Source organism: Talpa europaea (genome assembly GCF_964194135.1).
Source record: "Talpa europaea genome assembly, chromosome: 3".
Lineage (NCBI taxonomy): Eukaryota > Metazoa > Chordata > Mammalia > Eulipotyphla > Talpidae > Talpa > Talpa europaea.
This window is the reverse complement of record NC_140069.1, coordinates 139936158-139964015: the sequence shown is the minus strand read 5'-3', so window position 1 is coordinate 139964015 and position 27858 is coordinate 139936158. Positions and strand designations below refer to the sequence as shown.

At 45.1% G+C, this 27858-nt stretch overlaps 1 protein-coding gene across 2 annotated transcripts in view; it reads left to right on the top strand.

Moving 5' to 3' along the window:
* Positions 1-26184, top strand: part of DGKI (diacylglycerol kinase iota) — a gene marked incomplete at both ends in the record, with an annotated part of 370310 nt that extends 344126 nt beyond the window's left edge. For both annotated transcript variants that reach the window (XM_084229448.1, XM_084229447.1), the window contains 5 exons: positions 6860-6897; positions 10267-10387; positions 20764-20800; positions 22783-22882; positions 26068-26184. In XM_084229448.1, the coding sequence (XP_084085574.1) occupies positions 6860-6897; positions 10267-10387; positions 20764-20800; positions 22783-22882; positions 26068-26184 (413 nt within the window). The remainder of the gene's footprint in view (positions 1-6859; positions 6898-10266; positions 10388-20763; positions 20801-22782; positions 22883-26067) is intronic.
* Between the last annotated feature and the right edge of the window lie 1674 nt (positions 26185-27858).

The window sequence follows — 27858 nt, the reverse complement described above, 5'->3', positions numbered from 1 at the left end:
TTATGCTTAGTTAGCGTAATTCAGAGGGGTTGCCGATGCCACTCAGTGTGTTCGGTTACCTTTGCTACCTTTGACAATCATGCTAAGCTCCATTTTGGAGAGCTAAGCCTTCACAGCCCGTTGTTCATATGTCGCAGCTGGATGCTTCCAAGGGAGAAAAATTGTCCAGAATGTTTCTGATAAGGAAACACTGGAGAAACTCTGCAGAACACGTCCCTCAGAGAAGGAGGCTCTCCAGAAGCTCTGTGCATGCTCTGTGGCTCAGCAATAAGGAACATGGAATAAAGGGGAAGTCTGGAGACTTCAGTCCTAGCCAGACCATGGGAACTGTGGCTATTCCACTCACAGCGCTGAAAGTTGTGCAGTGACGTGACTTCGTTTTTACAGGCTCTGTTCATGAAACTTTTATCTGGAGTTAATTTGTTTTAATTTCCCCCACCACTCAGTTCCAAGTTAAACAAAGGGGAAGCAGTGTGGTGGAAGAAACTCTGACCTAGGGATCAGAAACAAAAGAGATAAGTGAAAACGAAGAAAAAAGGAAATAATAAAAGAAACAAGCGTCCCTCTGTCTCTCAGCGCGTTGCTGACTGCGCGACCTTGGGACAGTCACTTCACTGCCTAAGCCTCAGCTTCCTCATCTGTGATGGGGAGGAGGGTTAATCTAAAGCTGAGTGTGAGGCTGGGATGTGAGCTGTGAGGGCTACTGAAGGGACAGTGTGAGGCTGTGATCCTTCTTAGCAGATGAAAAGTACTAAGGATGAAATGTCTGCAGACCGTGGCCAAGCCGGGTGTGTATTTCCAATTCTCAGTAAATCAGCTGATTTATTTGTGACTTGCTCTATTTGTTTGTGGAGACATTTAGGGTATCTCCCCAAGACATCCTTTGTCCAACAGTTTTGTTTTTACTTTGCGCTTTTTCTTCCACAATGAAAAGAGAAATATGTAGATGGCTGCCTTTGTTAGCATATGCTAAGTCACTTGATGATAGAATTCTAATGTAAAGGCTGAAAGATGACAGAACCTGAAAGGTTAAACTTTTGTAACAGACGTAAATGCTCCGAGTTGCAACTCTACTTAATAGACAGTTTCCCTCTCATCCAGTTTCATTTTCTATAGTTTCAGATATAAAAATAATACATGCAATAAAATATTTTGAAAGCAAGAGAGAGACTTTTCACATAATTGTTATAACATTGTTCTAATTGTCCTATTTTAGTATGATCTCTTTATTGTTTATCTCTTCCTCTGCCTAATTTATAAGTTAAGTATCATCACAGGTATGCATTTATAGGAAAAGACTGTATTTACAGGATTTGGGGCTCTATGTGGCTCTCGGTATTTTAGTTGATTTATTCAGAATGACAGGCATATATGTGACTTTGCCAAGTTCTGTATACTTATTATTCTTAAATACTTTCATCGGTACAGTAGGAATCACAAACTTCAACTCTCCCTTTGGGTGCAGTCACAGGCCAGATTCTAGGGGTGTGCCTGGCCTTAGTCTGTTATTTTACAGCAGAGAAATGATCCTTTTTCTGTATAATGGGGTGAAAGACATTAGTATTCCATAGTGTTCTATGCAGAAGACCCTAATGGCAGATTCTTTGTTCCTTGAGCTTATTTGCACGGCAGAATCTCAAAAGAGTGATTTTTAGCTTTCTTGTCCGAATGATTGAGCTGAAGCCTGGTGTGCTAACTCGCCCAAGGTTACTGCTAGTAACCTGCCCTCTGGCCCGCACCTTCGCAGCGAGACACCATCACAATCCATGCTTTCCTAATGTGAACTTCTTGCCAAAACTTCAGCTTCCCGACAGGATGGAGACAGGATGGAGATTGTATAGTTAGGCCCCCAAAGCTGCAAGGGGCCAGTCAGTGGCCCCAGGGCGTTCTCCCTGCTGCTGGCTGCAGGCTGCAGAAGGCCTCTCTTCTTTCCATGCTCAGATGTCTGAGATCATCTGGATTCCTGGGAATCTGGGCTGAGAAGGAAGACAAGTTATCCCTTCCTGGAGCTCTGGCTTCCCCGTCTAGTGTTCTGTCTCCGGGTGTTTACTGGATAGAACTTTATTGGAAGGCATTGAAGGAAATGCCCGAAGCATGGGAAGGAAAATAAACCATTTCAGGTGAACTAATGATTCAACCTGTAACCTCTAAAAGTGGCAAACTTGTCAGCTTTCTACCTCATTATTTCCCGGTCTAACTACTTAAGTTTACATGATTTAATTGTCCTGGAAGTTAGTTATGTATCTAACCAAAACTTTATGTTCCCTTGACATTTGGATTTCCCTTTGTTTTTTGAACTTGAAAACATTGTTTTCCAGGGCATGAAGGGGTTTTGCAAAAGGCAAGGAAGCAAATATAGAACTCAAGGAATAATAAAGAACGACACTGTCATCATAACAACTCATTATTTGTTCTTAAGTGTGATCTTTCTCAAGGTTATTAACTGGAGTTGAATACTAATGGAGTCAAGCTCTTTCTGCAAAGGAATCTTCAACAACAGAGCTTATAGGGAAGGACATTAATCAGGAGAGAGAAGTGGGCGTCGTGCCTAATAATGTTTGCCTAATAGTTACCCTTGGGTTTGTTGCTGGGCTTGAAAGTAAATATTCATGCTTTCCACCTTCAGACAGTTGGAAATTATTTGTGGTTTTATGATTTTGTTATATGATCCTCTAGCTGTTCATGAGGACTTTAAATTGGGAGGCTGTTGGAAGCCAAAAAACTAAATAATAATGCTTGTGGGTAAGTCTGAGATAGAAATGGGAGGACATTATAAGATGGGGAATCTGGAGAAAAGCCGAGAGCAGGTCATACTTTATTGCCCGGAAAGGAGCAGAATCTAACCGCGTGCTTGAGGACATTCATGGCCCCTTATTCTTCAGTAGCCTCACATCACCTGTGGGATAAAATCCCAGTGTCCTGTCTTGACATAAGAGGCCTCAGTGGTGTGGCCCCTGGGCGATTCTGCAGCAGTTACCGGAGAGAATGTGGGGTTCTTTGCAGGTTCCCTCAGGGGCCATTGTAACTCCAGGGCTCTGTCCACGTCCTCCCTTCACCTTGTCAGGTTTTCCAAACCTTCTTGGCTAATTAATTCTATGTATCATCTAAGAGTCAGCTTAAATTTCACCTCCTCTAAGAAGTCTTCCGTGAATGCCACAGTTAGCCAATAACCCTCCCTTCCTCCCATTCAGAGTGCTCCTTAAAATGACTTTGTTTGGGGGAAGACAGTCTCATTGTCTTGATTTAATGCTGACAAGTGCCAAATTTCCTCGCGCAGGTACTTTAGCTAATGAATTCATTTTTCTTGTCTCTCTCCTTGATTCTCTATTTCCCTCTTTTTTTTTTTTCTGTTCATTCTGGAAAATGTTTCAATATGCTTTTGAAAACATTGGCTCTATGCTGTTCTGAACTTCTGTGTGTGATTCCAAGGCTCTGCATTAACCACCCTCCTGCAGGCTCCCTAACCTCATTTCTTCCCTGATATGGACACGCTGCTTCAGCCAAGAGTGTAAAAATCCTATAGTGTAAAAATCCAACTGATGTGTTCCCCCAGGCCTGCAAGTGCTGATACATTTCCTCCTGCCTCTCCCTCCCCATCCTCTGATGGGGGCTTTCCAAGCTGGACTGTAGCACCCTCCCCGCCCCCCAGACCCACCATGGGTGCCTTCATCCCTGGGTCTCCTGGGGGGTGCCACCCTGGGAGCCACGTGTACCCTTGGCTTCCCTGTTCTACTCTTACTGCCAGGCTCTTCCTGAAATGTCCGTATGTCTTTTTCATGTCCTTACATGAAGTCCCCAAAGTTCAGAAAACCATCCCTTCTGCTAATGTAGCTATTTATAAAGCCTTTTTGGGTTTGTTTTTCCATTTTATTCTTACTAAACAGAGCAGCCATTAGGTTTCTTCTACAAAAATGAAAATTAGTTCAAAAAGATGGAATGACTTCTTAAACTCGTGTGTCCAGAGCCTCCCCTGGTGGCGCAGCGGTTGAGGCAGCACCAGTTCATTTCCCAGTTGCCGGCGAGGGTCCCACAAAAAAACAAACAAACAAACACCTCGTGTGTCTAGTAAGTGTAGCCCCTAATCTGTTTCCATGGCACTGTACCCCTCAGAACCTCTCCAGATTCCCACCTTCCAACTTCCCTGGTGCCCACTGCTCGCTGGAGCACTGCAGAGTGAGCCCCCGGGGCTCTGGACATACGGACTGGCTCTCCCTCCAAATATCCTCTTTGCTCTGAGCCCCATTCTCCCCATCTATCAAGTGAAAAGGGGGACACATCTTTTCTTAGGACACATGACATTGTATTCATTCCCTTTGTATTATTTCTCTTTCTCTCTTTCTCTTCTCACTCCTTGTTCATCTGTCTTTTTTATCAGTTCAACGACCAGTTGCATGGGTGATGTGCGAGCAAGTGCTGCAGCCACGGGGAGAGTCCATGGCTTACAGCCGGGGGTGGAAAGGACATGGTCTCACCTTCCAGTTCTCCTTTCTCCTCCATTCTTTCTTCCTCCCTTGTGCAAGAGCCCTCATTATTTCCACAGGTTTGCAAGGCTTCTGCTTTGGCCAGAAGAAGGCACTTTGAACCAGTCTCACCTGCCTCTGAGGTTCTGAGACCTGTGTGACCCAGGTCTCTGATGTGCGTACAAAAACTGTGAGCTCAGCTCAGCAATAGCCAGGGGTTCCATGAGAATACGCTTCTGGCTGGCTCGATTAGCAACTACTCAGACAAGAAGACATGAGACTTTGAAAAATAAATTTGAATTTTTTTTTCTAGAATTTTGTGACAAAGCCTTAAATTAATCTATTTGTTGTTGGTATTTTTAGAATCAAGGTATTTTTCTAAAGGGACTGTTTCCAACCCAATGCAGGTGTTCCCTTTAAGAACCATAATTGTCAGTAGACAATTCTTATCTTTAATTAAGAAATAATTGGCATTTAGTCTGTGATTTTCAGGTGTGCAACAATGACTCGTCAACACGTGTATGTATTGCTGGATGATCACCGCAGTGGGCACATTGTCATCATGTTCTCAGGATGAGAACGTTTAAGATCAACTCTCTTAGTGATTATCTAATATAAAATGCAAGCTATTAACTGTAGTCCCCGTGCCAAACATGACCTCCCCAGCACATTTATTTGGAAACTGGCAGTTTGTACCTTTTGACCCCCTTCACCTGCAACACTCCCACCCTTTCCACTGGCAACAAGCAATCTGTCCCCTTATCTTTGATTTTGGTTCTTGTTGTGTTAGATTCCAGGCATAAGTGAGATCATGTGCTGTTTATCTTTCTTTATCTGACTCATTTCACTTAGCATCATGCTCACAAGATCATCTGTATTGTTGCACTTAGCAGGATTTCCTGTTTTATGACTGAATAATAATATTCCTCTGTGTGTGTTACATATAGTCACACTTTCTTTGCCCATCCATCCTCTGGTAGACATTCAAGTTGTGTCCATGCTGGGCTATGGTGAATATTGCTCCAGTGGGCATGGGGCACACTTCTATTTTTGAGCTAATGTTTTCATTTCCTTTGGAAACATTCCCAGGGGTGGGATTATTGGGCCATCTGGTGATTCTCTTTACTTTTTGGAGGAACCTCCATACTGTTTTCTATAGTAACTGTATCAATTTACGTTCCCAGCAAGAGTGCAGGGGTTCCGTGTCCTCCACATCCCCACTGGCGCGTATTTCTTGTCCTTTCCTTAATAGCCATTCTAACAGGTGTGAGGTGACAGCTCATTGTGGTTTTGATTTGCGTTTCCCCGGTGATTAGGGCTGTTGTGTATGTTTTCATAAACCTGTTGGCCATCTCCATGTCACCTTTGGAAAAATATCGCTTCACATTCTCCGCCCACCCATTTTTTTACTTGTTCAGCTTTATGCTGTTGAGTCAGATGAGCTCTCCCTATAGTTTGGAGAGTAACTCATTATCAGATAAATGATTTGTAGATATTTTCTCCCATTGGAAGAGTTTTGTCTTTACATTTTATTCATGGTTTCCTTTGCTGTACAGAAGCTTTTTAGTCTGATGTAGCCCCCTCGTTTATTTTTGCTTTTTTTGCCTTAGATCACATATTTTCTCAATCCCCTCTGTACCCTGTGACACACACATATCATTAGGCACTTATTTATCCTAAAATTATGTGTTGCTTAAGGAATTTAGGTTACTTAGGACTTCTGGAGTTCTTTCCATAAGCATCACCAATGAAGTGGATGCTAAATGCATGGTTATTTTCTTCAGAACATAATTGAAATATACTTTTTTCTTCTTGACTGTGGTTCTCCTGATAGCCAAAGCAAAAGGTGATTTTTCATTATTAAAGTACGCACAAGAAAAATGACCAGTAATTTCTTGAATACCAAGAGGACAAAGTAGAAGAAACTATTGGAAGGGAACAAAAACAGTCACAATCATATACTTAGTCTGCATCCATTGATGAGTTAGTATCATTTTCATGATTAAATTAATCATTTCAGTAATCCTATGAGATTTTCACTTACTATTTTACAAATGTGGAAACTGAGGCTCAGAAAGTTTGAAGTATTCACCCATGTTCTATGACTTATAAATGTCAGAGCTAAGATCAACTCAATCCATGTGACTCCAACTCTCTCTTTGCTCCACCAGGGATAGAAGGGACTCAGGTCTAGCATGATGGGTGGGGTGGATACTTGGATAGAAGAGGCTTAATAGGAAGACTTAGTCTACTTCAAGGCTCAGTCTTTGGCATGCTTCTCCTTTCCTGATTCCTGCCCCAAATGTAGATGATTTCTTCAAAATATAGATCCAGCTCTTTGTAGTATTTTCATGAGAGGGTCTTTGACTAATGGGACATCTCTCTTTTGTCTTTCACAGCAATTTTGCAGGCAGTAATAACTGGTGATCTTATGAAGGTAAGATATCTTCCTAACCAAACTTTTGGTGATGCTTTAATAATTTTAAATCAACATCATTTCTCACCAAATGTTCATGATCCCATATGTCATTTATCATCCCCCTGCCTGTGCTGGCTGAGTGGAAAGAGGAAGGATGCACTTTGAGGACTAGAGAGGGTGAGAAGAGGCTTCCAGCATCTCCACATTTCTGACAGCAGAGGCTGCATGCAAGGGCACCATGCCACTTGCCTTGCTCACTTGCCCCGTCCCTGGGATGCACTGTGTACAGAGCCCAGAATCCCTGCTCTCTAGAAGCTAAATTTGGCATTCAAAGATTGCTATTCAGATCCAATCTTGAAGTGACTACACCTGCACAAATTACCTGGCCAGCACCCAGAAATGGGCCGGAACCTGTACCTTCCAACTTGATATAGTTTGCAGTTTGGGGATCACAGTTAACCCAAAACAAGATACTCTTGCAATCCACCTTGAACATTTATTTTGTATTTTTGGTAGATGTAGATCAAAGAGAAGAAAGTGGTCACTGCTGCCTCTGGAGTGAATGTAAATTCTGAAACCAGATGGCCTGGTTTCAAATCTTGGCTCTGTCATTGACTGCGTGATTTTATGTAATTATTTAATTCTCCCTCTGCCTCAGTTTCTTCATCTGTAAAATGGTATAATACTACAGCCTCTCGCTTTGTTGTGATGATTGACTGTAGTTATGCATTTAAAGCTCTTAGGACTATTTGTATTATTGAGACTCTACAGTGTTTGCTGTTTTATTAATATTATTATAGTGTTAGTTTTGTTTTTTTTAACAGCTAACCAGAGTGGAGAATCAGATGCTTGTTATAACATATAATACAGTCTGTGAGTTTTCTGAAAGCTCATTTGGTCCATGTCACATTGTGGCATCTGCTCTTAGAGCTGCCTGCATGTCTTGTGTGAGCCATGCCTGTACCCACATGCTGTGTAGTGCCAGCAGCCGGCCAGGGGCAGAGATATTTCTTCCTCATCTGACTAGAGAATTTGGTGCCATTGCAGACTGAGAAACCAAAGCCTTAAAAGAAAGTTGGAAGCGCTGCCCTGGTGCACAAATTCTTTTGAGACACAGCTGCGGAATTAACTGAGAGACTCCTGTGATACAGTTTTAACAGGTTACAAGCAGAGAGGGAGAAGATGCCAAACACCTAGATGCACTATCTTTAGACACATAGCGCTCTCACCCTGTCTAGATTATAGTGTGGAAACAAGTGTAGCTGTGAGTCAACACCCTCTCCCTGCAGTGAATTAAACCAGCACTCTCCTCTAACCCTAAATCTGCACACTTTATCTTCCCGCTCCCAGTCTTCCCGCTAGGTTCTATGTAAGGCTTGATCCCTGTTTTGTTAACTTCCAAGCCTGGAAATTGTGTAAACTGTACATTTGAAACCTATTCATTTTATTTTGTATATGCCTTTAGTCTCAGTAACAGATTTCTCAAATCCCCGGGTGTATTATCACACATTTTTGGGTACATGATAGAAAATTTTTTGCGAGACAGGAAATTACTCTATCTGTCCTGTGTATATTATTACAGCCTGGATTATAATTACATCCTAGATGGCAAAGAAATGCCTTCAAATCTTATTTACTGAGAAACAAAATATAGGGGCTTGGGATTTTTCTTTTTAATGCTCTTTCTTTTCCTTCCCAGGTATTTTTTTCCCTCTTTTTTTTCCTTCTCTCTCTTCTTACAGTTCTCTCTTTCATAAAGAAAGCACAGTGAAGATTAAGTATTATTCTTTGGGGTGTGTGTGTGTTGTATGTGTGTGCAAGACCGAGTGCATGAGCACAGGTGCACACATGTGTGCATGCACAAGCTGCTGAGCAGTGAGCAGGTCCAGAAGCCCCCGTGTGAAGGCTGTTCCAACAGCTCCCATACAGCTGAGCTGCATAAGATGTCCACAGACTAACTTAATGATCCCAGGGCCGAAAACCCCCCCAGAAAGAAAGCATGAAGGCTGCTGATGGCTTGCATCTGAACCCCAAATCCTCTGTGGATCTGCCCATTAAATAAAAGGGAATATCATCATAAAATAATGCAGATAAACAGAACAGGACTCTTAGATATTTGTGGAATGTGATTAGCTACTTAGCTACTTCTTCCTGTCGTCTTGCTCCAAGGTTAGGGATGAAAGTCCCCGGATGTGTCTTGCTTCCATTCCGCTGGAAGTCTTCTAGGGCACTTTCCCAGCCTTGTGATATGCTCCCCTTATCCCTGAGGATGACTTCACCACCCTCCTCTCCATTACTGTGCACATCTTCACACATCTCCGTCCCCCATGGACTGCGAGGTCACCGAGGCCATCGGATGGATCGTATTCATCTTGGCCTCCCGGCATCTGGCACATGGTTGTTCTGTGGCTGTGTCTGAGTGACAGCTTGAACTATGAGTGCCCACTCTTTGACCTAATGGGATGTTTGATATTTTTTGGTAACATGGTGCCATCTAACTTCTTGTTGGTAAACACGTTCCTCTTGGTTATTACCTCTTGGACTATTTGATCCTTATTTGCCCTACAACTACTTCTTAGAAGGTCCAGAAAGGCTCATCTCCTTCTGCTATCCTGCAGTGTGGAGAACCAAGACCCACTTACTCTTTCCATGACCATAGACCACATCTTCACGTAGCCAACCTTCCTGTCAGGCTGCACGGTTTGGCTTGCTTTCCAGTCTGTTCTCAGATTTTAGTTTCTCCTACAGTGTCCTCTGAGTCCTTCTGGTTGCCATCCCACAGAGCATCTCTGACCTTGCAGGGCATGTGTGGGTTGAAGCACCAAGGCACACAGGCTGGGCTCCGAGCTGGATAAGAGGAGAGCTGTGCATTCGCCTGTGTGCGTGTGTGCAGTGAGCTCACCAGGGAAGTGGAAGCAGCGTCTGTTTAGTAGCTAGCCTCATCAGAGAGTAAAGAAAAAGTAAAGGACAGGGAAGGCATTTACAAGCAGACACTGAACTGTCCCTGCCTGTAGCCTGTAGTAAGTGCTGAGCAAACACAGGGAAGCTTTGGTTCTTCCTTAAACTCCCTCCCAACCCCCATCCCTCAATTCCTTGGGACAGAGACCACGGCCCAGCAAAGAAAAAAAGAGCATAAAAGAAATAAGTAATTCAGCGTGCTCCTGTTTCCTTAGACCATTCTGTACCCACACCCCCTCTCCAGAACTGGTGCGGCTGGCCATCTTGTGGAGTGGTAACCCAGAAAAGCTGCTTCATCCCCTTGACTTTTCTGTCATCTTCTGAGGGGGGAAACTTGTTGTTTGCTACATGGCTCCTATTTTACCACAGGTCAGCTGTTTGCCTTGTCTGGATGCTGCCTGAACTTCTTTTCTTCTCTCTCTTTTTCAGCTAATAGAAAGCTATAAAAACGGAGGCAGCCTGCTAATTCAGGGACCAGACCACTGTTCACTCCTTCACTACGCAGCTAAGACCGGGAGCGGGGAGATCGTCAAGTATCTCCTTGACCACGGTGAGTAGCACAGTCAACCGAGGCCTCCGACCCCCAGTGGGAGCATTTTCCAAGTTGATTCCATCCAGTCCAGGATGTCTTCAGGGTGGTGGGAATGTTCCCCCACTTTTAGCTGACCCTCCCTGCTTGTGTGAAGCAGCCAGCTTTGCAGAAACTGACACAGAGGGGCCACTTAACCAGGCGGGTCATAAAATCATTTCCATGTTGAGATCTTTGCAGGGGGTATTAGCTAGTTAATAAAAAAAAAAAAAAAAATGAAAGACAAAAAAAAAAAAAAAAAAACAAATGCAGCCAGGCTTAATGTGCTTTGGGGAAGAGTTTTTGTTTGGGAAAGTTAACTGGTTCCTAACCCATATTTAGAGCTAATTGTTCTGAGGATTGATGAGCAATATTTTTTTCCATCTTTGTTCTCTCTCTCACTCTGCTGTTTGAATCTCTTTCATTTTTTCAACTCAAGTCACACTCGATTCTCTTTGAAAATGGCTGGTGCTCTCATGTCCTCAATGGCAGGCCACGCTCACCTATTAGAGTGCTCCTTAACTGGAATTTCTATTTCAGTGTCAGCTCTTTTGCTGGAGTGTCAGCCCTTTTGCTGTGGCTTGTAGAATCTTCCTCTAATAGCCCTTTAGATGTTGACGCATGTGATAAAGACCAAATCTCAACCATTGCTTCCAGCTTCCCTTGCATGTAGTGTTTCTAGGAATAAAGAGAATATAATTGGCCTGACTTGGCTGTTTTTACAGGAGTAGTGGACTGTTCTACCCTGTTAGATATGGCACAAGGTGACCCTGGGAGACTCTCTGCAAGCCCTCGCAGGTGACCCTATTTGCACCTCAGTTTAGACTGTAAATAGTCAGGACACAAGGACGTCAACTCTGGGTTGAACCCTTCTGGGTTCTTCTCGAGCTTGATGAGTAATCAAAGCATCATCAGATGGGCTCGCAAGGGAAAAAAATCAATAATATAGTGATATATCTGGAGAACTCTATGTGGTTGACATTCTAAAGAATAACTTTTAGAGGCATCAAGATAGTGGTGGAGGGGGGACAGTGGTCTGGTACATGGCAGACAAGAAGGGGGTTACCTCATCCTTACTCTGAGAGTAAAAAAATGAATTTGTTGAGAAGATATGGTCACTGATAAACCTATAATTGAATGAGACACCTTCAGACTGCATCCTTCAAGGTCATATAAGGAAGAGCAGTGATTGCTTCTCCAGTTAGGAAAAGAGCAGAAACTTAGCACATAACCATCTCTTCTTCGATTAGAGAAAGGGCAGAAGACATAGGCAAGAACAGATGTTTCTTCTCAATCACACAGGGTTTCACTGATCTTAACTTGAAATTCTCTGTAGCCAGAGCAGGGAATCTTAAGGAGACCAGTTCTAAGAATCTTTGGGTGGTGTGATCTGTGTACCTTGCACAGTAATCCTAAGAGTAGATATTTACATTCCTTTTTCTCCCCTTTTTATTCAATTTAACAAGCATGTCCCATTCCATCCATCCATTCATTTAATCAGTAATTCAACAAGTATTTGCAGAGTGCTGATGGGAACTACCTGTTACGGACCAGCACACTCACAAAAATAAAATAGAGTGACTATTTTCAAGCATTTGCTGGTAAAGAAAAACTAAATCTTAAAATCACAAAGAGATAACATAGCTACCATTTATCAGCACATGTTCTGTGCTAGATGCTTATACTAAACATGACAATGATATCCCATCATTTAGTCCTTACAGAGGACTATTAGGTCAGTCTTCAAAGGGCAGTCAAATTAGAGTTGTCTTGCTGCTTCATCTTCGATACCTTCTCACTATATAAGGTTTGCCTGATCCTTGCCCTGAACTGTGGGAGACGGTGATTTAGGAAAAGGAAAGAGTGTTAAAATAGGACGAGGATAAAGAACTCAGTCCACCCAGGAGCCTCCATAGATAAGGTGTTCTTGGTGCTGTGTCCGGCTCTGCATTTTCCATCTCCTGCGCCCCTGACTGGTCTCCTCTCTGCAGTTAAAAGAGTTCCTCTGTGGGCAAAGCTTGCAAAACCCATGGTGGCATAATTTCTGCTTGCTGCTTATACACACACACACACACACATGCACACACACGCGCGCGCACACACACACACAATCACGAGTGGTTTTCCTTCTTCAGAATGACTTCTCTGAAAGACGTAAAACCAAAAAGTGGACCCACCACTATAGTAAATGGGTCAAGTCACACAGCTCCCATGGTACTTGTGCCTTAATAGGAAAGAGCTCGGTGTTTTCACAAACACTCTGTCACTTCTTTGCCTTTAGCTCAGGTTCAAAGGAGACCTGTGCTGTTCTGTGGCTTGTTCCAAGTCCTTTCTTTTTTAGCTTGCCTCTTGCCCCGTGACGTGGACGTGTCGCCACATGCCTTAGGCTGTTCAGTACTCTCATGCCCTCTCTGCAGTCACTGACGGTCATATTTGAGTGACAACACAATCCAGGAATCCTCTCTCCCTCCTAACTTAAGAATGATGATGACCCTGGAATTCCTCTAGTCTGACAAAGAAAATTGCCTTTACCAAGAGGCCTCAGTGAGACTGGGACTCGGGGAGAGTTGCCAAATGATGACATAGTCTTCATAAATCACCATCAGTTTTGTCGTGGGTGGGTGTAATAAATTTGGATTCACACACATGAAAAAAATAAATGCATGAAAATGTTGCCCTGTGCCAATGATCGAGAGACATTCCCTGATCTTAATAGCTGCATTTTTTTTAAGTTTTAGTTTTTTAGAAAGTAGGTTGGTTGGGTTGCTGGGGAGAATATCCCACTACTGTGGGTTCTTCTTGGACTGAATAAATAATCAAAAAGCATCAGACAGGTTCATAAAGGAAAAATCAATTTAATAATGTGTGCATGGAGAATTTACATGGTGAAAAATTCTAAAGCAAAGTGGGGCAAACTAGGAATATAGATCCTGTATTAAAGGAGCTGGACATTAGGGAGAAAGAAGGGAAAACTTTCATGTGAGAGACAAAAAGGGGGTGACCTTGTCTTTCATCCTAAGAGTGAGCAGAGCTTTTCAGATAGGGAGAACATGCTCACCTACATCTGAAGGAGATGCCACCCTCCCCTGCCCCCAACAACAATATTTCTTCTAGGTCACAAAAAATGGGGAGCTGTGATCACTTCTTTCCCTTAGGAAAAGGGAAAAGGACTGAGATAAGGACATGGCTTCTCGCAGGCTCTAGGGCCTTCTCGGCTCTTAACTTAAAATGATCTGCTTTCTTCAAGTAATAGTGATAGTGACAGTGGACCTCAATTGACCTTAGTTCTGAGACACAGGGCAAGCTAGAAATTAGGTAGTTTTAGGGACAGTGCAGGAGGGGACCTCTGAAGAATTTAGGGAGGCTTCAGAGATAAGGACAACCAAGGGAAAGTAACCCATTCCACTAGGAAAAACAAACATCCCAGGGCCAAGGACACCATTGTTAATGCTAGTCCTGGTTTCCTTCAGGTGGTAAAGGGAGGCGGAGATTGGAGAAATGGAGAGTGGTTTAATTTATGGACACATTAGAAGGGCAGCTGTTTAACTTCAATGCAGGGATGCCCATCCAGAAGACTGGGCCATAAATGTAAACATGCAACAAATGGGGAAAGAGAAAGCTGTTAGATAAGGAATGTGAAGATCCCCCACTCAGTAGCAAATTAAGTGAGACAGACAAGAACTAACCAATCACAAAGAGACTGGTGGAGCTTTAGAATAATGAGGGAAAGAAGGTCTATATTCCCTGAGACACGACTCCACTTTGGCTTCCTTGCCCCTCCCAGGCCTGGTTCCCTGGCCTGGGAGTCCCACTTTATTTCTGCTCTTTTTCTCCTCAATAAACTTTTTCTTCTAAACAAACCTGCACTTCTCGCTTGCTTGCCTGAGCATCTGCGAAGTTCCTGCTGCGGCTTCGTGAGACACCAACCCGTGGGGGTCTAGTGGCTGGGGCTCAGTGCTGCCCCTGCAGCCTGGGATCTGTTCCTGGCTGGGAGACTAGACCTGACAATTCCGGTATCAGTTCCCCATTCCAAGGTAACACTATTGGAAGAAGTTTACTCCATAGATGTAGAGAAAGGCCGCATCCTTTTGGGGAAATTATTCTCACAAGTTCAAGTGTTTTCTGTTGCTTCATAGACTAAGTCCTGTTCAAAGACCGACTGTAAAGATGCCTTTAATGACAAGGGTTCCAAGAAGTCAGTGGATCCTTTTCAAGGTGCAGGGCTAATGCCGTATGTGACTCGTGTATGTGACTCACTGCATCCTTACTGCTCTGAGCCCCTCTGCCTTCTGCCTGGCCTCTTCCCCCTGGATATTCCCCATAACTATGTGGGCCACAATCAAGACTATGCCCTAGCACAGGAATCTCAAAAACTCAAGAGGTTATTACCCTCCCAGACACAAGGATGACCAGCAGTTTCTTTCTTTTCTAAGAGCTCTTGTAAGACCACTGGGGGTTCTGGGTAGAGTACGAGCTGTGGAGAGTGATCTGAAAAGCCAGAGAGGATGCTTGGGGTGTTTTTTTTTTTCATCTTGCATCTTCTTTGGGACTGCTCTGAAATATACAGCATGCTGCGTTCTTTTATGAAAAAGTGGAATTTGGGCATTTGGAGGCTTGAAAAGAGGAAAGACCAGGATGAAAGCTTAACAATTGCACAGGGACAGGGTGGAGCCAGGAGGATGCGAGGGATTCCAGCTGAGAGCCCCCCAGCAGCCCCTGCTTTTTCAACTCCTTTCAACCTTATTTCTTACCCACTCCCTCCTCCCTCATTTTACCCCTCCAGAGACTTTTGTGTTGTGCACATTTTCCCCTTTTGTTTCTGTGCTCCCCACTCCCACCCGTTGCCCCCCACTGGGTGTCCTGATAGAAATGGCACTCATGCATTTCCTTTTTGATTTCAATGGCTTATTTTGTCTTCTCTCTTTTTCTGCCTTCAGTCTTTCTTTTCTTTTTTTTTTCACCCCCCTTTTTCTGCCTCTGGTCCCCTGAGAAAAAACGACCACCATCCCGCTGGGACAGGATGACGGTGCTGGGAGTGTTCCCAGTGCCAGCTCTCCCCACATCTGTGCGGCTTTTGTCCCCAGGCCAAGGAGGGTTTGGAATGGTTGGCTGGCAGCGTCATGGAGACTCACGGGAAATGAGGTCTGGAGAGAGAGGCCACAGGGAGGTGGGAGGGATGGCGAAGAGGATTTGGAGGCCTTGTTGTGGGAAGCAAACTGAAGGATACGTGTTACAAAAGACACATCATATATAATACAAGGACAGTCTTGATGGTAACGTTGCATCGGCAAGAACCTGGGTGTCTGATGGAAGAGCCTCTGGAATGAGCTCAGGGCAATTCACTTGCAATTTGTAAAGCTCCACCCCTTACTGCCCCAAGCACTAGCTCCTCTGAAAGTTTTTAGTTCTGCTTCCTTTGGTATTCCTGTCCTTCCTTAGCTGCTAATTCCTGTAGCCTCTTCACATATATTTTCTCTTTCCCTTAACTTTTAGTTCATTTACCATAAAACACTGTCTTTTTCAATACATGCCCCAATTATGGTTCTTTCTCTGAGAAAAATGTGATTGACTGGGGTCCACGTTGATTTTAAAATGCCATTCATTCATTCATTCATTCATTCATTTAAAAAAGTAAACTCTGTCCCATACACTTTTGAGGAAAAAAGTGTTATAGTAATACTGCTGATCGTCGTTCTGAGTATGCTGTATGTATTAACACATTTTAATTCTTACAACAGCCATGCATGCTAAGTTTGCTTACCTCTGTTTGAGAGGTGGTGAAAACTGAAACAAAGTGAAGTTGTTAATCAAAACTAGCATATTATCAGATATGATTTCTGCCCTATATATTCCTAAAACACAGCAAGAGAAAGGAGCATGGATGGCTAATAGGTCACTAGATTATATTGGGCGACATGCAATGGCTGAGCTTAGACACTGTGTATGCTGTGCCAGCCACTGCCTCAAACACATTGTATTGACATGAAATCGCACAACAATCCTGAGAGATAAATATCTTTATTAGTCCCAGATTTACCAGTGTCTTATGCCGGGTTCATTGACAACTGACAGGACTGGGAAGAGCCTGGTCATCTTCTCTCTAAGTTTCATGGAGAAACTTACACCCAGTCCCCTTCAGCCATGATTTCACAGTTGTGTTCTGATTGTGTTCACAGTTGTGATCAGCTGCAGCCTGGAGTGTAGATATTTTAGTAAACTCTTGGAAGATCAGAGAGTCAAGACTCTTTTGATATGTAAGGAATAACCCCAAACCTCTGCTGACAGTATAATGGTATTCCTTCAAATTCCTTAGGGACACAGCAGGGGATAGAGTTACTTGTGAACTACCCACACCCCAAGCCAATTGTTGTCCACCAATACAGGTAGAAGGACTTCCCACTTCTTTATCTTTCTTCTGTTCTCTCCCTTATTAGTGTGACTTAAATTGACTTTCCAAAAAAGATAGATGCTATTTTCTTACACTTTTTTTTCTTTCAGGGGAAGTTTTGTGGTCTTTGTTGCTATTTTTATTTATCTGATTACTCCTCCCTAAACTGACTCCAGCACCACTAAGCAGCACAAACACTACTAAGAGCTGCTCCCAGTAGTTCCCGGAGAATACACGTGGGGGAGGAAATGAAGTCTTGTCTTCGATGCCCCTGGCATTCACCTAGTTTCCTCCTCTGCAGGCCCCTCCTGGCGTGATGCAAACACAGGTGTTTTAAAGCAGGTATAAAAATTATTAGAAAATGTGCCTGCTAACGGCTCAGGATAGCTCCCTCCTCCTACCCATCACTAGCCAGCCACCTCCCTTCTCTCTTGGATGCCTAGTCACTGACCAGTATTCAAAATATCCTGCTGTGTGTGAGGATATGTGTTCACTGGGGATAAGGAATGTTGGAGCTAATCACCCATCCTTCCAGAGCCATTCCCAAAACCTTTAACTGGAGTTTCTTTAGAGATTAATTAAGAGCAAAAACATCTTGTTCAGTGTCAGCGCTGTCCTCTTCTCTGTCACCTGCAGAGGATTAGAAGCAAGAAGGCTCTGAGGAGCAGGGGCAGGCGCAGGCACGCCCAGCTCACAGACCGTGTCCACTCGGGCCATCCTGGGCTGGCTGCGGGTACAGAAATTCTTTTCAGAAATTCTGAAGCAGATGGTCCGTTTCTTCCTGGGCCCCTCTTCCAGAGTTGAGACAGTCGCTGTGTTAGCACAGATTCAGTTGCTTTAGCCTCACCTCACTCTCCTGGAGGCCTGGAGGCCTGGAGGCCTGGAGTCTGGTTCAGGGACCCGCCCCGGGAGCTGCCAGTGTCAGCGCAGGTCTGTGCAGTTAGCCCTGAGGATGGGGCAGGGCCACTCATGAGGCTGGGCTGCTTGTGTTCGTGGAATTCCTTTTAAACCAGATGCCTCCAAAGGCTTGCTGGTGGTGACGGAGCACGTCGAAAGGACATGTGGGGAAGGCCCATTGGCCGTGCGGTGAGCCTGGACTCTTCGGTCCTTGCACCTGCCATCAGTTAACGAGTGGCTGCAGGTGCGAGTGGGAGCCAAGTGGTCTATGGCGGCCTCTTCCTTCACTGAAGTTCACATCTGGACTCGGGTGTAGCCCATTTTGTGACATCAGAGAACAGGTCACTGGATTATATTGGGCGACACGCAATGGCTGAGCTTAGACACTGTATACTGTGCCAGCCACTGCCTTAAACACATTGTATTGACTTATGAAATCTCACAACAATCCTGGGAGATAAATATCTTTATTAATGCTGAATTTACCATGTGCCAGTAGAGACAAAGATTAAACAGACTTGCCCAGGGTCTAGTCAGTGGCAGGTTGAGCTGTGGCATTTTGAACCGAAGGGTGTCGGCCCCAGAGCCTCACTACTAGTCACCGAACAGTGCTGCTCTCCGTGTGTGTGTGTGTGTGTGCGTGTGTGTGTGTGTGTGTGTGTGTGTGTAGGGGGGGCGTCATTCGTGTTTCCTTCAGGCCCTATAAGACTGAGGAGCAAAATGAATGAATTCAATCTTGGTGGAGTTGTAATTTCTGATACATGCTCAAGTGTTATAGAGCAGCCCCGATATTAAACGGGTTCCTGGCTATGGGTCCTCACCCGCGCGCTTTAAAGGGACTTATGAATACCCTACTACAGACACATACAAAAGGGTTAATAAAAGGTTTATTTACAAGAGAAAAAGAAATAAGGAAAATGTACAACTCAGGGAGAAAATAGGGAAATAAAGTCTTTAATGCGTCCTACCCGATCCGACGACCTGGAAACCCAAAGTCACTCTCAGAGCTGACCGGACGCTGCGAGCTGGCCGAGAGTCCAAAAATGGAGAGAGCGCCCCCAAAGCCCACGTGTCTGCCTTTTGTATCCACCTGGCTGCTTAACCCCACCCTCAGGTCCCAGCCACCTTCCCTTGGGTGGTGATGGGATTTGGAGTTCCCAGTGTCTTTGGCTTTGACCTGGGGTGGGGGTGGAGTCCACAAAGCCTATATGGAATTTGCTTTGGGACATCCTTTTCCCCCTAACACAAGGACTGTGAAAATCAAAAGTATTCTCACACCCCAAGGGCTTAGAATAATTTCTTTATGGAAACAAGGCATAACTTTGAAAGGCAAGGGCTTAGTAGAAGGGCAGAACCAAGTCAGTGCTATGTGAACTGCAAGAAGAGAGAGGTTTCTTCCCTCCAGAGGGTCTTCTCCGGGGACCCTGTCACGGTGGGCCTGTGAAGAAGATTAGGAGATTGGGGCATGTGGCCAGGCAGGGAGGGCTGCGTGGTGTGGGGAGAGAGGAGAGGACAAACTCGCGGGGCTGGGAGAGGCTGAGAAACCCTTGGGTGCTTGTGCAGTTTAGCTTCTAGAAAAAACAAAAGCAACGTTGGGACCAGTTGAATAAGGACTGTTCCGAGGGAAAGTCCAAGAAGCACAATTGGAATATTTGGAAGCAGGCGGCAGATGTGATGAATCCTGGAAATCGAGATGAGGTATTTGTCGTAGCCTGTGCAGGCTCCTTATTTCCCAGCAGAGACCCAGTAGGAGGAAGCCTGTTTAATAGGAAGGACGGTTCCCCCTAGTTTTAATGAGCAGCAGATGTGGAGGAGAGAAGGTAAAAGTGGGAGACTTAGCTCTTGGGTGACCGGGAAGAGTGTAAGGATCCTGTGACATCTATGGTTAGAAAGTCCTAACCTCTTCTTTCCTTTCCTTGTCATTAGTAATCACGCAGGTAAATTTTGAATAATAATGATAGCCACCAATATGACCAGAATCGTATTTTCAAAAACCAGACTATGTAATAACTAGACCCATGTTTGGTACTTCCACTGAATTTATTCTTTAATTCAAGTGAACGTTTAAGCATCTTCTCGGCCCAGGCTACTGCGGCAAGCACCAAGGAAGGACACGGGTTGGACAAGGTGCAGCACAAACTGCAAGAGGTTCTCAGAGTCTAGTTGTGGACACAAGTCAGCAGGTGATTATGATATGATTTAACAGGTGTCATGATAAATAAGGTGACCCCTGCATGCCCCCTTGTTGGGGCTGTCTCAATTTGGCTGATGAACGCTGTCACCATGGGGTCACGATACCAAGCAAGGAAGCAGTAGGCCGGGCATTGAATGCATCTGGGGTCAGGGAGGGCTTGATGGAGAAATGTGTCTCGGTCATGCGCAGGATGACTAGGGTCAGGGACTTCGGGGAGGCCAGGAGGAGGGCAGGGTGCAGAAGACAGGAAGGTGGCGGACATTGCAAGTCCTCTTTGCAGACTGTCCGTGTGAATGCACAACTCACAGAGCATTTCTTTTCCTAGCCAGGTATCTGAGGCCGCGGATGCTTGTGCATAACATTTCCTCCTGTTCTAGCAAGGGAAATATTATGAAAAATAGAATTTTACCTAGGTTCTAAAATTAAGGAGATTGGACTGAAAGATATAAATCATGTCTTGTGGGTTCAACATAGTTCCCAAGACCCCAGCCCAAACTCCTGTTGCTGGAAGAAACAAGCCAAGCCCACCTCACTGTCTACTCTCTGCCTAGGGGCCACTTAAATCATTTCTCACTTAACTCGATTCTCCTTGATTTTCTTCAACTTGATAGAAAGTTTTTTGAAGGCAGAAACTACATTCTTCCTTCGTGTCTCCCATTCTGTACCTGTTGGCTGGTGGCAACTGAAATAGGTCAAGAGAGATCTTGGGGAATCTTTCTCTTTTGTTTTTTCCTGGTACCCTGCAGTAGTGGTCATTTTACCAAATGACCACCAAGCTTTCTAAGGCATTTCAATTATGCAACTCTAAGTTTTTATATTTATTGTTAATTTTTAAACTTATTTTTCATGGGCATCTTGTTTTCCTCTCCTCTCGTCTAGGACCTTCTGAGTTGTTGGATATGACAGACAGCGAAACGTGAGTGTTGAATTCCTTATGTCATTGTCCTCAGAACCCATGCAAGCCACATGCTGGGTAATTTTAATGTGAGCAATAAAAAGTCCACTTTCAATCATATTTCTCTCTATACAGGCCTAACTTTCTAAATCAAATATTATGCAATTAAAATTGATGTCCAGTGTCATAAAGACGACATGCAAGGTTATTGGTCTTCAGCGTTTAGTGCTCCCTACTAGTGAGATATGTCTACAATGGTGCTTCGCAGACAGCTGAGACATCTAAATAAATGCACTCACCATTGAATTTACCCATCATATCAGCTCTTTCTCAAATGGGGTTTGTGAGAAAATTAAACCCTAAGGATCTAAGGCAGCCTTTGTAATAAAACAATTCTGCTGCATCTAGAAGGGAAGGCTGGAATGCTGAGTCTAGAATGGAAGAAGTCGTATGCAGCCACGGAGAGCTGAGAACATAGGGACTCCACTCACTGCCATGTCTATGGTTCAGAAGCAGACCCTGGTGGAAAAGAAAAGCCTTCCCTCAGGGGTGGCCCCCAACTGACCATGCTAGTTTAGCTTTCTTATTCTAAGGGCAGCAAAATAGCTATTACTGGGGCCTCCCTGGTGGCGCAAGGGGTTAAGACGCAGCCTGTGAAGCTATCCACAGCCACTGCAGCACGAGTTCGATCCCCGGCCAGGGAGCTACCCACATGGCACAGCAGACCTCTCCTGCCTTGCCTGCTGCTCCCCTCAGCAGAGTATTTTAGTCGACCTGCCTATTCTGTTCCTCACTCTGTCTCTGGTGAATCTTCTCACCATCCACGCCTCTGGCCTGTACCCCAGCTCTTGTATGCATAAATAAATAAATCTTTAAAAAAGAAATAGCTGCTACTTTCCATAGAGGACTAAGAAAGGCTAAACATCTGACTCGCAGAGTCTATGGAACCACAAGAAAAGTTCAGAGAACTCCAACAAGGAGTAAAGCTGGGTGGGGTGGGGATTGCCTGAGTAGGTTTGGTGGGGGAAGGTAGATGAGGCCAGAGTGAAGGGAAGGGGTGTAGCTATGAGTTACTAGACACAGAAGAAGTTCCCGTTGCTTCACAAAGCTTGTCCAGGCATCGCACATCCTCCTGGCAGGGTAGGGACCCACTAAGTTTCCCTTCTCTAAGGACTGCTTTTGATTATCTAGGAAATGCTTTGTGTTAAGTGTCTTTTCAATTTTGGACCGAGAATGGGAATTTCCTCCTCCCTGACCTCCCTGTTAGTGAAGAGACAATGGCACTCCCCTGGCCTGCCTGCCGAGTGGCTGGCCTTAGGCCTGCTCTGGACTGGGAACAACTCTGGCTTCTGCACTAAGTGCTCCCCCTGCTCCCGAATATCCCCTGTCCCATCCCACCCGTTCCACCTGCTACTCACAAGGAATCTGGGGGTAAGGCAGAGTGGGTGTGGCCAGGAGATATTCCCCAAAGGGCCAGAGGGGGGTCTGCCGAGCACTGTGTATGCAGGTGGGGGAGTGAGGAGGGTATGTGGTGTGGGTGCTCAGTGGCCCTCACCCCCTGCTACTCCTGCCATGCTTCATCTAGAGCCCCTCATGCTCTGAACAGATGCCCACATGGACAGAATTGCTCCCCAGCATTGAGACCCATTTGCACACACCGGCCTGTGTAACAGTGCCACTGAGTGTCCCCTGAACCTGACATCAGTAGTTTAAATGTGACCACTGAGCCCAGTCAGCCAGCTCTGTTTAGGAAAGAGGCTGGCGTCAGATACTATGGTTAGTAGATGACTAACTCGAGGTATTTCTAGACTCCCTCACCCACGTCCCGACTGTACCTGGCAGCCCTCACCCCCACCCTGATAGGAAAGAGGCCCTGGAGCCCAGCACATCGCAGCAAGGTCTCACACTCCTCTACCCACCCCCCTGCCGCCCGCCTGCACCTCTACTCCCAGCCCTGCCCCCAGCAACTCTATGGGTGGTTTCCCATTTCATCTTTGATTTAGGGGTGAGACTGCGCTGCACAAGGCTGCCTGCCAGCGGAACCGGGCCGTGTGCCAGCTTCTGGTGGACGCAGGAGCATCCCTGAGAAAGACGGACTCCAAGGTAACTGGCTGCGCCAGCGCAAGCATCTCCCCCCAACAAGATGGCCAGCGCCACGGCCTCCACTTGTGCCCGCAGCCAAGGCATCCTCTCTGTGCTTGTGGAAGTGCCTGGGGCTCTGGAAAAAGGAGGAAAAAATAAAGTGCTTATTTGGAGAAACTGCAATTTAAATGTATAAGCACAAAGGGAGGGTGCGTGTGGGCTGGGGGCTCTGTAAACCCCTGAGCTTGCGGGCCTGGAGGCTTCGGGGTTGTCCTCCCATCGGATGCCAGCAGCTGAGTTGAGGGGAGTGAGATCCAGAGCCCCAGGAGCAGGGTCCGGGACTATGTTGAAAGACATAGGCCTGGCTCCTGAGAAGCCTCTGGGGTTTTTCCTTCAGCGACTTCATGCAGCATCACCGAAAATCAAGACTGACATGGTGCCAAAGTGACTGCTGTTGGCTCTCAGGATGGTGTGGCCTGGCTTTGAGATGGTTACAGTCTTAACTCTGGTGCCTTTATGTCTTAAATGTTTTGTTTTCTTATATTTTCCCCTAAAAGTTAACCCCACAAGGTTGGGAATTGCTCCTTTAGATAGATGCAGGAGAGTCACGCGCCCAGCCCAGCAACTTTCACACGCGGGTGTGCCATCTGCTTGACACCCAGGCACTGTGGCCTGGAGCAGGATCGTCCCCCACAACAAAAGTCCTGTCCCTCTGGGTTATGGGTGTTATACCTTCAGAATCAGGCAGTGAGAAAAGAGTAAGAAGTGGGACAGCTGTGGCAACCTAGGTCAGGAAAGGCCGCAGGCAGAGGTAAAGCATCAGCAGAAACTCTGGAAGCCAGATGTCAGGCTGCTCCTGGCGTGTTCACTTCACAGAGAGCACCAGGGGAAGGCTGGAGAAAAGGAGGCGTTGTAGCTCAGTGACATTGACCTGGGGCGGGAGAGAGTGAGAGAGAGCGAGCCAGTGTGAGCCCAGTGCAGGCCACTGAGGTCCCGGCTGCCCAGTGCCTCCCAGGCCATCGCACCACTAAGCACAGCCTGGATTCTAGCGAGTCTGCTACATGATTAACTGCTCACTGTGATATTCTCCAGGTGATATTTGCACCCAGGTGCTTTGATATATAACCTGACAGAGAAACACAAACCAGGGCAGGCCAATGAGTTGGGGTGGGGGTGGCCTTGCTGCATGCACCCCCTCAGTCAACAGCAGGACAGATGCCTGTTTATCACACAAAAGGCTGGTCTTGTACTCAGTTCAGATAGTGAAGGGAGGCGCAACGTGAAATTGAGGGGTGAATACAAACTGGGCCAGAGCCCGGCAGCCTTTTCTGTGTTTTTGTTTCTGAATCAGATAAATGGATTCAATGTCCTTTAAAATTCCTTCCTATTTTTGTCATGTATTTATATGCTTTTTCCCAAAATGCAAATAACTTTATTATTTTAACGATAAATATAGCGCATTCTAACATAGAAACTTCTAGTAATGCAGAAAAATACAAGAAACAAGAGTTGTTAGAAATCCCACCATCTAAATGCTGTTAACATTTTAATGATCTCTCTTCCCATTTGGGTGTGTCTGTTCTTCTGTCTCTTTTTAAATATAAAATCATACCACACGTGCTATTGTGATAATTAAAGTTTTCGCTCCACATTGTGGTCTACAGATTTAACATATGCAGTAATATGTTGTGTTTCATCCTTTTTAGCAATTCTTTCATTTTTCCACTCCGGAATTTGATGTAGGTGGAAGTCAAATATGATAATTATGGCCAGATCTGCTGAAATATTTTTAGTGAGAAGCAGCATCTTGAGAATTTCTTTTGATAGAGAACAGCTCCTTAAAAATCAACTCAGAAGTCAACCTGGTCCATCTCTCTGAGGATTTGGAAGTGAGAATTCCAGCCTCATTAATACTGAAGTAGAAGGGAAATAATCTCATAAACAAATGGAATAAAAATTATAGCAACTTTAAACTAGTGATTAAAAGTCAATTCCCAACTAAAGTCGAATTTTAGAGTCCAGAGCTCTTGTTATTTGCCTTGTCTTCATCTCACACACCCTTGCAGGCCACTAAGAGCAGCTTCATTCAAGCCCACACCATCCATGGTGATCGCTGACAGGGAGGCCGAGAAGTCTTTGATAATTCTTGTAAAACTTACGGGTGGAGATTTTCCTTTGGTACAATGGCCATGCCTCTCCCCTTTCCTTAGAACTTAAGATCACTTTTAGATAGATACAACTATACCCTTGAACAAAAACTACAAGCTTCAAGGAGGGTTAAGTAATACCTATAAGCCTTTGAAAGAATGAAGACCCTCCCTCCTCCTACCATGGACTCTCTCATTGGCTTCATCTCAAGTGTGTGTGTGTGTGTGTGTGTGTGTGTGTGTGTGTGTGTGTACATATATCCACATAGCATTGTAGTTGGCTGCAAGAAATCATGATTGTTCAAAATGACCATGTGGAACAGTTACTGACATAAAAAGTCTGATGTACTACTAAGCGAAAAAATACATTCTATAACAGCATATATATAAATATAGTTGTGTCTTGATAAAAATAATAGCGTTCTCAAAAGACAAAATACTTACTCGATGAAAGGTTAATGGTGGTTGTTTAGCTTAGTGGAATTGTTGGTGAGTTTATTTTCTTCTTATGCTTGTCTACGTTGCCGAAATTTTTAAAATCAGCCTCCCTCACTATTATATAGACAGCGAGCAGCTCGCTTTTGGAAAGCTGGGATAGCTCCAAATGGGGAGAAGTTAGTGAAGTTTTGGGATCCTTTAGATTGTTTACAAACATCTCTTCCTCCCATTCTCTGCTTGTTGCTCCCCAGAGATCAGCACACTAAAAGAAACCCTAAATGACACATCCAAAAGCCTGTTTTCCTATTTATTCATATCCACCCCTACACTTCTTCCAAAAAGCATCTAGGTTCCATAACTCTCCTTGCCACAGTTTTTTCCTGCTCAGACTCTGTGCCCCTCCATTTCCCTAGATGCCAGCCCCTGTATCAAAAGAAATACGTCTCTGGAACTTTCCTCTCACGCTCGCTCAATGTGATCCTTGTATCAGATAATGGACTTAAATGTGGTTTCTGGGCTCTTAAACAATTAACGTGGAAAGATCCTTCTTTGGGAATTATCTCTGTTATTTCATCTCATCCCAAGTGTTTGTGTCTCTTTCCTTCCCATTGTTACCTACAGGGCAAGACACCTCAAGACAGAGCACAGCAGGCGGGGGACCCGGATCTAGCTGCTTACCTAGAAAGTCGCCTAAACTATAAGATCCTTGGCCATGAGGACCTGGAGACTGCTGTCTGACCCTGGTAGCTGGGTAAAGAGAATCTGAGCAAGCCTATCACCTGTGCCCGTCCGGCGATGGGGTAGCCCCCCTGGAAGAAGCTGATGGAATCCATGTACCTGTCTCTCTCCTGCAGGAATCTATCTGGGACCATGCCACCAGTTTTTAAGGGCTACCAAGATGTACCCGAGAACAGGATAGCCCGTGAGGATGAAGCAGGGTACCTGGGGATGTGTGGAATATGAGTTCCACAGAATTTGATCCTTACTGCTTCCAGCAAGTAGCATGAACTTCTGTGTTCACCTGTATAATTTATTTTAAAGATTCAAAGGATGTTCATATAAATGGTACCAGCCCCTTCTCCCCTCTGCCTTCATCCTCGCCTGGTACCGCGCAATTCTACTGCGACCCCTCAACCCATTCAGAAAATAGGATACGAGTCTCTTTACATCCAGCCTTTGAAGACCGCAAGACTGTCTGAAGGTCTTTTAAAAACCCTCTGGATGTCCTGCAGAAACAGAACTGTCAAACCGCTTCCTTTCCTGAGTCTGACTCCACCCAGACTGCTTAGTGACGGTTTGCATGTCTTGCCCATCCACGGTCCCTTTTGATTTTAGAGGGACTGGGAAGTCCACGTGGGTCATGCTAGCTCGTGTGCTATATCTCTGAGGTATGGTGAGGTGGCATGGGAGTTGTCTGTGCTCACAGGGACCTCAGAGAGGTAACCAGGGCTCGGCCCAGGTTGCGGCACTGTTAGCTGTCGCCCTGCAGGGCTGGCTCGGCTTGGGCTGTCTGCATAGCTCCGCACTGCCTGTGCGTAGCCATCTCTGCCTTTTGCTGCAAGAGAGATGAGCAAGAAATGAAACAAAGGCCCATGGCTAGTTGGCCGAGCAGCTCAATTTTAAGTGCTGCTTAAATTGCAGAGCAGAAAACCATGTGTGGGAACTGTGGTTACAGGAAATGCAGCACTATGACAGCGTTTACTTCCAAACTTTGAGTAATAATAGAAAGCAGGCTAATCGACATGAAATAAAACAGCAAAAGCAAAAGTAGCAACATATGTCAAAATAACACAGTTAAGCAAGAAAACAGTCTTGCTTGGAATTGGAATGTGGCACGGAGGCTAATAAGGATAGACTCTTGGGGACGGTGGTGAGAGGCAGCGCATTTTAGATTTTCCTTCTTAGTTTTGGTTTTCATTACCCCAAGCCAGCCTTGTCTCCAGGACAAAGCCTTGTTTTATGAGTTCCACTGCCAGTTTCCAGGATGCCTGGATCTTCCTGACGGATGCCTCGCCTTCTACTTATCAGGTCCAAGTTGGCATCTAACCGCACTGTGGCCCCGTTTTCATGGATGGGGTAGTCTAGTATATTCTATTCTCTACTTCCCTGACTATAGTTCTCAGTACAAACCACTGTGGGAGCCCAGCCAGAAATATCTGCCTGGCCTTGAAATTGCACTTTCTAACCCTGCCACAGATCTGATGGTCCTCACGGTACCTCTATTTGGGACTCTGTGATCACTAAGGTATCAATGGGAAAAGTCATCTAGCTTTGGGTGAAAATGTCAACTTGACTTGGGTATACATCAGCGTGAAAATGGGTGACCAAGGGTTTCGTTTCAGACTGGAATGGGTGTCCTCCGAGCTTTCTGCCCTTTGCTCATGGACACAGGCAGAGTCCCTCCCCTGTTCC